Source organism: Cygnus atratus, chromosome 11 (assembly GCF_013377495.2).
Source record: "Cygnus atratus isolate AKBS03 ecotype Queensland, Australia chromosome 11, CAtr_DNAZoo_HiC_assembly, whole genome shotgun sequence".
NCBI classification, from domain to species: Eukaryota; Metazoa; Chordata; class Aves; order Anseriformes; family Anatidae; genus Cygnus; species Cygnus atratus.
The window spans coordinates 19,150,759-19,163,327 of record NC_066372.1 but is presented as its reverse complement, the minus strand read 5'-3'; the positions used below and the strand labels follow the sequence as shown (position 1 = coordinate 19,163,327).

Here is a 12,569-nt window from a genome sequence, read left to right as displayed (position 1 = left end):
GCAGGACATCCGTGGTTACACTGGAGGACAGCATCTTTGTGCAAGCGTCACAGCCTGTTTTATTCCCCAATTTCTGTCTGTGGTGGCTGTCCCTTACCTCACTGTCATTGCATCTCCACATCTTTCACTTTGTCTTGCACCACCGTAGATCCCCCGGTGCAGAAGGGTCCTCCGCTGCCTCCAGTCCAAGTCTATGCAGAGTCCAACAGCTCAACGTCCATATGGCTCAGGTGGAAGAAACCTGACTTCACCACAGTCAAGATTGTCAACTACACCGTGCGCTTCAGCCCTTGGGGCCTGAAAAACGCCTCTCTTGTTACGTACTACACAAGGTAAAGAGGGATGCTGAGGGTTCATCTGCCATATATTGCTCATGTCGGGAATAAACACAAGGGAGAAGGAATCTGCAGGGATGTCCCAGTTCTTGGCAAAATCATAGGTGTTTCAAATGCTGGGATTGTCTGCCTTGGTCACGGATGAATTCAGAGATGGTGAAATGTGGCACTGGGATTTCCACAGTGGGAGTTTGTCCATGACTTAAATACCAGGAGGCAATTTACAGACTAGTCTCTGCATCTTTTCTGCATTTTATGGACCTTACGTGCTTATTTTATTTCCCTGTCGATGACAAAGCCAGGCGTAATTATGGCCAGACTCAAAGCATCTGTGATTTGTGAGATGGTCCTCTCAAGTTTGGTTTAAAAATGGATAGAGTTTAAGGAGTTTTGATTTGGGGATATATTTTAAATCTAGATTTCCATGCAGGTTTTCAGCCTGTAACTAGGCTTTGCTCTGCAAGTACGTAAAAAGGGGTCCCAAAGGCTGGGAACCTGCTTTTCTCTGTATCTGGGAGCTGAGTGCTCTTGCATTCACATGACCACAGAAGATGAAGCTTTAGGTGAAAAATCAAATACTGTAAGAGTTAGGATAACCTCTTATGGTGCTCCTGGTAAGGTACCAGGGTAACCATGGGTTCCATCTCATGTTAATGACCTTGTGAATGCCTCCTCTTTTGGCAGCTCAGATGAAGACATCCTCATCAGTGGGCTGAAGCCCTACACCAGGTATGAGTTTGCTGTGCAGTCCAATGGCGTTGGTATCGATGGGCCCTTTGGCAGCGTGGTGGAGCGGTTCACCCTTCCCGACCGTGAGTATTTATGGGAATTGAACCTTGATCTTTCCTGGATTTCTGTGAATCTCCATCAAATCCCTGAGAGATTTCAAGCTCGGATGTCACTGTGTACATAAGAAGCTGAGAGATGCTCCGGGTCCCAAGCCCACTGAAGGAGTGCAACATGTCCTGCCCTGTTGGGGGCTAAGTAGCCTTCTTCCCTCTGCACTCTTGACAGCTTGTTTAGACAAGGTGTCCAGTCACCTGGGTCACACGTCATTTTATGTGTGCCAGTGATTCATGGAAGGCACGGAGCAGTCATCGTGCCCTGCAGGTTGGGTGCTCTCCTCCTTGTTTCTGCTGCTCACAGTGGTTCTTTACTCGCATCTGCCAGGTCCCTCGACTCCTCCGTCTGACCTGCGGCTGCACCCACTCAACCCCTACGCTGTGCAGGTGCACTGGTGCCCTCCTGCCGAGCCCAATGGCATCATCGTGGAGTACCTCATCCTGTACAACGCCAACAACACGCAGCCTGACGACATGTGGACCTTGCTGACACGAGAAGGTGAGCCTTCCTGAGGTCCAGGCAAACACCTCTGTTCAGTCTCCTCTAAGCTTAACTAAATACCCCACCAGCTATTTGGTTGCTCCTGCCTTCTCCCCTGGGTTTGTGTGTCAGCCTGCAGAGCCCGGGCTGGTTACTCCTGCTGATTTTTGACTACAGACAAACAAATTGAAGCTGCCAGCGTTCTTGAGGCATATGCTGATCCTTGCTTCTGGTCATATAAAAAGAGTCCGGGGATATGACTGCCGAGAGACATGAAATCACATACACATCTAGGGCTGAACCAGCCATTGCCATCCAGCAGACATCCAGCAGGTACAGGCCACTGCCTGGTCACTCCTAGGAGGATGTATGCCAGCAACACTGTATGCAGTCTGTGTCATCAGCTCTGTAAGCAGCACATTCATTAATACCTAGGAGGTGTCTGAATTACCTCTTAGAGCTCATGGCACAAAATGCCTCACTTCTGGCAGTCCAGCAGACTTCCGCTGCTGCTTTGCTGCAGCCCTGTGAATGCACTTGAAATTACACATTTTTAACCTCTCTTGGCTTGCTTTTGATCAGGAAATATCTTCAGCACTGAAGTGCACGGACTGGAAAGTGATACCAGATACTTCTTCAAGATGGGAGCAAAGACAGTGGTGGGGTCTGGTCCCTATTCAAATGTTAAGGATGTGCACACGCTGCGGGAGAAATTGTCTGGTACGAATTTCCCCTTTTTCCCGGGGCAGGAAACGAGTTGCATTGCTGAAAACCACAGTTCATCAGCAGTGGCATTTCTCTGTTTGCTAACGAATTGTGTAGAATGTGAGATGTGCAGAATGTGAGATGTGACTGTGGGTAGGAGAGTGCAGAGGATCACAGCAGGGTCCTTAGATGTGCAGCTCCATAGGCCCCAAGCAGCCCCAGAAGCCATCCCACAGCAGAACTCAGTCTCTCTTCTGCCATCTTGGCCCCTCTGGAAAGGCACGTGCCACCTGCATCTCGCTGCCCTTGTTAGGCCTGTGTAGCAGGAAATTAATGAATATACACGGATGCCAGCTTGCTTTAAGGTGCTCTAAATTGTCACTGCCAAGCCATATTTTTTTCCTGTTTGTATACAGAGGCACCACCCATTGGTTTTAATGAAATGTTTCTCTGAACTCAGGACACTTTCTGCCTTCTTCCTGTTAACAGCTGAAATAATGCACCTGTCCTTCCCCTACTAGATGTTCTGGACATCCACTCTGTCACGGGAATCATTGTGGGAGTCTGCCTGGGGCTGCTCTGCATACTCTTCTGCATGTGCGCCAGCTTTCGCAACAGCAAGCAGAGGTAGGTGCCACCTCGCCTTGCAGGGGGGAGAGGAGGCTGCTGTGGCAGGAGGCAAAATGTACTGTGACCTTCTTCCCTGTGTTCAGCCTGGGCAGTTTGGGATGCGGTGTGCATGACGTCAGTTAATGCAGAGAGTGAGTCACGGGAGTGCTAGCCAGCTAAAAAGAACATACTTTTTTTTTTTTTTCCAGTGGGGGGGTTGGAAAGGCAAGAAAAAGGGAAAAAAAAAACACTATTTGCCGTTTGCAAATGTGTGTTTGGGCAGTATTTTCCTTCTGTTGCTGGACAGCTCTAAGGATGTTTGGTAAAACTTTCACTTGGGAAGGTGATGAAAGACAGCGACCTCCCTGTGGCTAACAGCTTGGTGTAAGTAGGATTGGACTCAGCCCAAAGCCCCCTGCTATTCCAGGGGTCTGGATCCCGCCACAAGCATTTGGAGAGACTGCGATAGGAAACCAGCGTAGTGCCTGAGGAGAGCTTTGAGCTGGCGAGAGATCCCAGGCCTCGGAACAAGCAGCTTCCTCACGAGTGTCAGGCTTGGGTCTAGTTGCTTCTACAGGGACAGGCTGAGTGGCCTGGGCTAGATAACTTTGGCAGTCTCGTGGCAGTTTGGGGCAGAGGAATGTGAAGATGATCAGAAATGTCAACTCTTGCTTGTTTTCCCTCAGGGAGGCCCTGCCAGGCCTGGATTCCCAGGCAGCTGGCAACCACGCTTACTACCACCGGGGCAGGCAAGGGGTGGCAGCTCCTAGTGCCACCTCAGACGCGCACGAACTGGAGTCCCTCATGTCCCCGCTGCCGGAGGATGCACCTGTGCCCCTGGGAGACATCACAGAACTGACAGAAGTGCACAGCCTCATCCACACGAGCCTCCCTGAGGACATCGTTCATGGGAAGAGGAAGGTAATGACCTGTGCAAGTGGTGCCTGGACTCCTACCCCAGGCAGGAGCCTTCATTTGGGGTGATCCTGCTGGGAAGTCGGGGTCTGATTCTGTTTGGCTCTGGAAAGTGCTGGTAGTCTTGGCTGCAGGCTGTCAGATCCAAGTTTGGGATCGCCGTGCCATCTGCCGCCCTGTTCCACCTGCCAGGGGTAGTGGACCCTTAGCCCCAGAAGAAAAGAAGTCTTTCCCGGCTTGCCTGACGTTGCGTTGTCTTTCACTCCTCCCTGCCCATTTCCTCTCTCAAGCTTGTCTGAAACATTTCATTCCATTAGGGAACCTTTAATTGGCCTAATTTAGTTAATCTGTTTATGTCTCTCTTTGTAACCCGGGGAGAGCATGTAAAGTAATTAGGAGGTTCAGTAAGACAAATGCCTTGTGAACGCAGGGGATTTGCACCAAGAATACGCTTGTGTGTCGCAGGAGGGCAGGTGAGCTCAGGATGCGTGGCTAACCTGTGCTTGCTGCTAGCAGCGAGGCAGCTGTGGCCTTTTGGAAATAAAACGCCTTCAGCTGCCTTTAACAGATAGCCCTTTGCGCTGAAGCCATGCTCTTGGCTGTCCCCGAGTGCCGTGTCGGATCAGCGCTCAGCTGAAGGAGATATTTTGCAGCCAAGCCGCGTCCGTGGACTTCAGCGGAATGGAGCTGCCTTTCTGGACCCGAGCCGAAGAAAGAGTGTGAGGAATTTCCTACAGCTCTTTCTGTCAAACAAGGAACAAATGTTTTCAGCGATGGCGACTTACCCCGAGAACAGGTCAAGCGGAGGAAAGTCCCCTCCTTTGGAGGCCTTTCTAGGGGCAGCGTATCCAGATCTCTTCCAAAGCAGGAATGCTGTCTGCAGAGGTCTGCAGGATGACTTCTGTGGCGGCAGAGCAGGGGCTGGAGAGGGCAGTGCCCTCCAGTGGGAGAGGGAGATTCTGGCAGTGGTTTCTCTGCCTCCTTAACTGGATGGGGAAAGGCAAGTGAGAGTTAAGTTTGCCAAGTGGTTTTGCTAGCAGAGTAAACGGCCTGGTTTTTGATGGATGTGGACAGGGAAGCAGGGATCGCCGTGGAGCAGCCACCCGGAGAGCAGCGTTGTCACCCGAGGAGCCCGGTGAGGTGAGGATGACCTTGCAGGTGACAGAACTGGAGTGGTGGCCGGGAGCAACAGGCTGCTGTTGCTGGGAGCGGGCACTGGAGGGAGATGTGCGCCCGCACAGGAGACCCCACTGCCCCCTTCCCGCTGGGAAGTGCCACCTGAGCTAGCCTGAGCTCCATCTCACCCGCCTCATATCCTGGTGGGTATATTTGGGTGTGAAAAGACCCAGGCCGACTGCCTTTGTTGTCTTCTCATTTCTTCTCTCCTGCTCTCTGTGGTTGGTTCTGTGAGAAGTGATGGCAAGAGGAAAGAAAATCCTTTTGGAAAGAAATCCTTGGTCCATCCTGGCAAGGGGAGGCTCCCCAGGGTGCTCTGGTTCAGGTACCAGCACTTGCACTCCTAGTCAACAAAGAAAGGGAGTGAGAAATGTCTCAGGGATCCCTTTTATTTAGCAGCATATCATGTCAGCACAGGGCTCAGGACGTTGCTGGGACAGACTCGCAGTCCGATGCTGCTGCTGGGCAGGTTCCTGTGGCTGTGGTGCCAAGGAGCTGGCAGCTACAAGCCTGTGTGACTTCTCCAAATACCTGCTGGGCTCTCCACCCCGTAATGCTCTCCCGAGACCTGTTCAGTGCTGGCTGGTAGCACTGCTGTTAGCAGCAGCGATGGCTGCTCCTGCGCTTGCAGGCTTTTCGCGTGCCGGCTCGTTATGTAGCATTTCGGGGATTATTCTTCATTGGTTTTGTCCTTGTGGCAGCCTGAGGCTCCGTGTTGTTAGGAGATGTGCAGGCACAAAGAAGGGACAGTAGCAGTAGCCCCTCTCTCCTGATCTCCCATCACAGTGTGGGACCGAGTGGATTCCCAGCAGCGTGGCTTCAGGAGGAAGGGACAAAATCGTGTCTGGGTGGCACCATGCGGAGGTGGGGTGGCCCTTGTGCTGCTGGGCACACCCAGGGGTCCTCACGGGACCCCTCTGCTTGGCTGCTGAGCAGCCCCTTTGCCTTCCTCTCTGTGCGTTCCCCAGTGGTCACACACCAGGGTCTGTACGAGCACTGACAAGTGATTTTTTTCCTTTTTTTCATGTCTTCCCTTTCCCAGTGACCCCCAGACTGCCACCCTCGGCAGCCCGCACTACGAGTGATGCCGTAATGCACGGGCTGTGGTGCCGCAGCGCCGTTTCCCCTGACAGATGGACCGAGGATGCTGAAATGGCTCTTCTCCAGACGTCTCCGTCACTGCTGCTTTGGGGCCAAGCAATTTGGGGGGTGGGGGAGAGCGTTAAAAAGCATCTGCTTTCCATGGAAGACTTGAGCTTTTCGTTGAGGGAAGCCAAACCCGAGCATTTTGGCCTAGAAACGTTTGCTGTTGTGCTGGAACCTTGCTTGCTTGCTGCCCAGCTCTGTCCCAGGGAGCCTCCTTCCCACGGGGACCGCGTTTCCCGTGAAGCATCCCTGTAAATCAGAGGGCAAAAGCTGTAACACATCGGGGAACTTGGGTCTCCCCAGGTTGTTTTTCATTTGCGTGTAGAAATTTTTCTGCGTGGAAGGAAAGTCCCGATGTTTTCTGGAGAGTCCTAGATGAGAGCTGTGCTCCCATTGACAGCCAGCAGAGATTCTCCTTTTTCTGACGGGGGAAAGCTTTGTGTTACATCGCTGTGGGCAGGGATTTGGCCTGTTGGTCTGTATGGCACTGGGCTTTCCCTCTCCTGCAGACTGGTACCATTCAGCGACGAGTCCCTTCTCTCCACTGTGCCACCTTTAAAAGCTGGGCACGTCTGAAATGTCCCCAGCTTTCTTCCGTGCAGGACTTCAAGCTAGCTTAAATAACTGTCCCCATAAAATAGGGAAGGTTTCAGGATCAGCATTTCCTACATGGTCATCCTCAGCTCATATATGTGCATGAAATCTCTACTTGTCACTGGAAGGCAGCATGGTCTGGGCACGTTTTTATCAGTTGGAGTTTCTATGAGAAGGCTAAAATGAAGAGGCTTGTTTGCTTTGATAAGGATTTAGCTGTAGCGGAAACACCTCTTATTGGAAGATGTTTTTATTAGTTTCCATTCTTGTGTTTGCAGTGGACTGAAAAAGGGATTTTTCCCTCTAAATTGGTGTTAGAGTGACACGCCTTACCCTTATTCTTCTGTTGTAAGAAAAAAAAGAAAAAACAAGAGAAAATTTCCTTGTCGTCTTCAGCCATTCGCTGTTGCCCTTGTGTAGAAACAAACGGTATCATTTATTACACCAGAAGATACTGCCTGAAAGAAACAGAAGCTTTCAGGCACACAAGACCGTTGGGTCTACGATGAAAGCAGACCTGGAGTTAACTGCAGCTACCCAACCTCGGAGCCTCAGCCCCGAGAGGGATCCCCCGCACCGTAACGTGCTCCAACAACATGTGGGATGTAGGCCATGTTGTGTGGCTGATGGGTTTTTTCTGTTTGTTGAAAGTTGCAAAGTGGTGCAAAACAAGTTTGTTCTTCGTTGCAGCCAATTTCAGCCAGAGCCGAGCAGGCTGTTCCCGGAGTCATCAAAACCTATGTAAACATGGCAGATTGACGTTTCCGCTAACAGATGGCCCATTGGGGATTGCAGTAGAGCTGCCTGTTTCTCTCCACATTTTTTTTGGTATTCACAAGATGCCTGCAAGAAGGCTTTCAAGTTTGCTCTGTGTATGCGTGTGATGCTCAGATCTCTCTGATGGCAAATATGCAGGCAAGCATCTATAATAGGACCCACACATTTGCGTGCGTGTGCGCATATTTGTGTAGGTTCGGCGCTGAAATTTCCAGGCAGTATTTGCTCAGTAACGTATGTTCCTTGGAAGAGGCACAGAAGCCATCAGGCAGCGATGGAGCTGCAGAAAGCCTTTCAGATGGCAGGAGAAGCAAACCGAGCACGTCGCTTCAGCACTCGCGTTTAGTGATATTCCTTGTTGTGAGCCGTGGGTGAGTGTTTGCTTGATTTCTCGCTATTGGAGTGTAGTTTAGTGCTTGCCCGCTTAGAAGGGAAGCAGTTAGGGAATGCTCTTGGCTCAGAGCGTATTGTTGAGGGTTGTGGAGAGAAAAACAGCAAAGATGCTGCCTCCAGCATCTACTTCTGAATTAGTGACTGCTTGACGTCCACAGCTCCAGGTCGAGAAGCCCCCATTCTGTGGGGTGCTGCCACTTAAATGAGGCCCTTTACTCCTTGTTTTCCTGGGGCTTGATCCCGGGGCAGTGGCCGAGCTCCTGTGACTTGGGGTTGGCACTGGGATGTAACGTGCTCTGCCTCCCACCAGGGCAGGGTGGTCAGAGGGCTCGGGGAAGGCTCAGGGAGCCCCTCGGCGTGTACGTGAACGCTTAAACGTGCCTCCTGCCAGTGCGAGGTAGCGTTTGCTGCTTGCTAAATAGCTGACTTAGGAATGCCTGGCTCACGTACAACATCTGGTCATGTATTTCTACCTAATTTCCAGCCAGATGGACCAAAGCACAAGGAGGTCAAATGACTCACGCAAGGTCAGGCTGATGTCAGAGATCTCCTTGCTGCCTCAGCTGGGCTCGCGCTGCCTTCTCTCTTGCTGCAGTAGAGCGGGGCTGTGCAAGCAGTGGCCACATCGCAGAGCAGAAACCTTTTTTCCCTGCCTGACAGTGAGCAGCAGGTGGTTAGGGGGTGTGAACAGATGTGCTGTGCATCTTCACCCTCAATCTTCACCCTCAACAGCCATCACGCTCATACCGCCAGTGTTCTGTGTGCACACACTTGTCAGGTCAGGGCGTCCTCTTCACTTTCTCTTTGCTTTAACCTTGCATCGTCCTCTCACGTCAGTCTGGACAAATATTAACATCTGTGGAAGGAGCCTACAGATAACTGACTGGCTCATGTATTCCCTAAATCCGCGCGGTTGCGTCAGTAGCGAGGCTGAGCTCAGGTAGATGCAGGGCAGCCCAGTAAAATCAGACCCTGGAAAGAAAATACTTTTATGCATGTGAACTAATAGTCTGAACTGTTAAATAACTTCAGCTCTTAAAGGCACACGTTTCCCATGCACAGAGGTGTGCATTCAACAGTTTATTGCAAGGGGAAGCTGGGAGAACCCAGAACAAATTGCGTTCAGCCCATATAATTTAATTAGATCTACAAACAAGGTAACACTGGTTGCCCAGGGGACTTAAGCTGAACTAAGAATTGCTTGGTGGTCTGTTGCAATAAATAAATAAATAAATGAAATAAGGCCCCGAATTTTGTGCCTCTTTATTGATGGGCAATAGCCGAGTGTTTACCCAGGCCCTAGCTGAGAGCAGGAAATGTGTCCGCACCGCAGAGCGAGCAATTTAGCATTGTCTTCAGCTCTTGCACACAGGTGAGGGTCCTTTTCCACGCTGCGGAGTGTTGCTTTGCCAAAGCAAATACTGGAGTCGTTCAGCTCCAGGCTTGCCACCATCCCCGTTCGCTTCCAGCTTTGCGGTGTTTTCGGTAGGCTCGTTCTGCTCGGGGCTGTTGGCAGCTTTGCAGGGAATCTATTGCAGCGGACCTTGAGGTGGGTCTTGTGCCTTGATATACACTCAAAATTAGAGAATCAGTGGAAGGTCCCTTCCGAGTCCCGTTGTGAGCCATCTGGCGACTCGTAGCCACTCGCTCGGCATCAGACCGTGGCACACAGCAATAACCTGTTGTCGTGGGGTGACTGTGCCAGTCCGCTTCTATTTCGATGCCTCCAGAAGCGTTCCCTGCATTTAGCTTCGATCTTCTAACACCGTGTGATTTTCTCCAACTTGCACTTTCCTTTTTCAAGCTATTTCTCATTTCAGGCTTAAGAGGATAAGGATCTGTATCTGTAGTAATTGGATCTCTTCTCTCTCCCACTTTTTTTCTGCAGTCTTCATGGAATAAATCGGCTAACCAGCCCTGGACAAACAGCATAGCCAGATATGGGGACGCTATCACAAAAGAGCCTCTCTCTGCTGTGAACGGATCACTGAAGCTCCCTTCCAGCGCAGGACAAAAGCTTTTGTTACAAGCTCTGGTTTACGATGCCGTGTTGGTGGGTGTCTTTTGGTTTATTGGCTTGTGCATTCTGATGTGGTTTTCTCCTTTTTCCCCGTCTTCCTTTCTCCTTTTTGCAGCACAGGAGAAAATATTTTCTTCTGAGCTGGCTTTAGTTGGCCGATCACGGGCTTTATCTCTTTCCTGGGTGTAGGAGTGTATGCCAGTGAGACGGATGGGATTTGAGTAAAAGCTGCTTGTTTTTTTTCCAAGCATCTCTGAGAGCCTCAGCTCTCCCCTCGTCTCCTCTCTTGACTTAAGCCACCCCCCAAGGGCCTGTGCTGAAGAGGGCTGGAGAAAAACAAAAGCTGAAAAGGGCTCAGGCCTTTGGGTGGGGGCCAGAGGGGTCAGGCAGCTCAGCTGGGAGCAAGGCTGTGGTAGTCCTGGTTCTTGAGGATCCGGAGCCAGGCACCAGCAGTCTGGTTGTGAGTTAGGAGCTGCAGCGCTCAGCACAGAGGAATTAAGATCTGCAGCGTGCTTGCCTGATGGAGGAATTGCATTTTTGCCTGTAGCAGGAGTCAAAGATCGAGGGTTGATTTAAACTCCTTCTCCAGACAGAGCAGAGCAATTTCCCCTGCATTTGTCATCTTTATGTGGGTGTACGGACTGGGAAGAAGTGCTGTTTCTGGTATCGCTGCGTGGGAATAAATAAGCACGCCTGTGTTTGAGAGTCTGTGCGAGGATCGGGACATCTGGGCCACCTCAGCAAAGCAAGCTGGTACCTGCTCAGGTTGTCTGTACCAGAATTGTCTGGTTACTGCTTTAAGCAGCTCACCCCCAACAAATTCTTCTGAGCAAGCCACCTATGTTTTCTTCCCAGATAGTGGTGTGAAAATCAATTATACACAGGATGTAATTAACGTTGTGGATAGAGTTAAGACAATGTTTTACAACCCAATTACAGGGCACTGTTTACAGCACAGCTTACCCATCAGGGTTTGTCAACAAAGAGGGAAAAGTGTTAAAATATGTAAATGATGCACAAAGTTGGCTTCAACAGCGAGCACGAATTACACATGGGATGTCTCACTTCCGTACTTCGAATCGTCTTCTTACTGCTAAATCACACGGCGCAGAATCTGAGCGCTGATTGCCTGAGGAGCTCTTCAGGAACTTCCAAAATAGTTTGACTGGTAAATTATTGCATGATGATCAGATGAATTATTGAATGACAAGCAGAATGACCTGCTTGTGAGCCAGATTTCTGCAGACCCCGTAGCCTGAACTATTGAAACTGCAGAAGAGAACTGATTATTTTCTTTCTGACTGTAAGTACTTGAGTTTACACCATCTTTAGCAAGCTGTGACAAGGGTTATAATGAACCAAGCATACGGTGATATGTAGCTAAGGTTAAACCAAAAAAGTGAAGGGAGCCCTGGAATCTACTCGTGGGTCCTTGTCATGAGCTGTCTCAGCAGCCAATTTTCTCAAGTGCTGCCCGCTCGCCCTCTAGAAATCTGGCTGTTAATACAGAAATGGACCGGTGAGTTTTGAAAATTGTTGTCTTTGTCAGAGGCTTGGAGAAATGGTTGCTTCAGCCTGCCAAGAAACCTTGGGCGTATCGCTCCCTTGGGACTTGCTTTCCCAAATGTAAAGTAGGAATAATGATCCCGAGATGATTTGAGATGCTTCTTAAGGCTTCAGCTCTGAAAAACATATCAAGATAATGCTTAACAGCAGCACGTGTACATCCCATTGCACTCTGTGGGATTAAAAAAACACCGCATGTTGCAGTGCGTGGTTGGGTCACACCCTCAATTAATTTACTTTTCCTTTTAATTTTTTTTCCCTTTTTGATAACAGAATGAAGCAAAGAAAAGCCACCCCCTAGCCAGCCTCCACCAAGTGGAAGCAGAGGTCATCGTCCATTCTGATTTTTCAGCCTCTGACAGAGACTACGACTCCCAGCTGCACGCCCTGGACACTGAAGAGACAGAAAGTGAGGAGCAGGAGCCTGAAGAGTTGCCCTCTGGCGAGCTGGCTCTCCCCGGCTCTCCCAGCGCCCAGCAGGATGCTGGCCAAGCGTTGGATGGCTGCAGGGGCAGTTCTGAGGTTCAGACCCAGGAGGAGCCGTTACACACCACCGGAGAGACTCCCAAAACCGAGGCCGTTTGCATCCCTGGGCTCACCAATGGCTTCCACAGGCACGGGGAAAGTCTGGATTCAGTGGAAAGCGGAGATTCGGACTCCATCCAGGAATGCAGGGGGGACGTGCAGCCAGTCAAGTGCCAATCGCTTTCCGTGGCCCTGGAGGAGGCCCCCCTGTGTAGTAACTCTGGTTTAACCAGTTCATCCTCAGCATCTGAGAACATGGCATGTGTCCACAATCACTGAAGAGTAGACTAATCTGATTTTGATCATGGGAGAGCTAGAAGCACTACGGAGGGCCTGTCCCTGTGACGTACTGCATGCCCAAGACTCGCTGGATCCAGCACGAGCTAAGAAGTTGCAGCATCTCACCGGGACAGGGTTAGGACCTGTCAGCTGTACATATCGCCTTCAAGAAACCGGTAGGTAGACGGATAAGGGCCCAGCTTTCT

The 12,569-nt window shown here is 50.6% G+C and overlaps 1 protein-coding gene across 1 annotated transcript in view; it reads left to right on the top strand.

The window, feature by feature from the left end:
- IGDCC4 (immunoglobulin superfamily DCC subclass member 4) overlaps positions 1-12,363 on the top strand; it is an 85,423-nt gene extending 73,060 nt beyond the window's left edge. The window contains exons 13-20 of the mRNA XM_035554759.1: positions 149-332; positions 1,020-1,147; positions 1,506-1,676; positions 2,241-2,378; positions 2,885-2,990; positions 3,659-3,893; positions 9,862-10,026; positions 11,833-12,363. Of these exons, the coding sequence (XP_035410652.1) occupies positions 149-332; positions 1,020-1,147; positions 1,506-1,676; positions 2,241-2,378; positions 2,885-2,990; positions 3,659-3,893; positions 9,862-10,026; positions 11,833-12,363 (1,658 nt within the window). The remainder of the gene's footprint in view (positions 1-148; positions 333-1,019; positions 1,148-1,505; positions 1,677-2,240; positions 2,379-2,884; positions 2,991-3,658; positions 3,894-9,861; positions 10,027-11,832) is intronic.
- Positions 12,364-12,569: the final 206 nt, after the last annotated feature.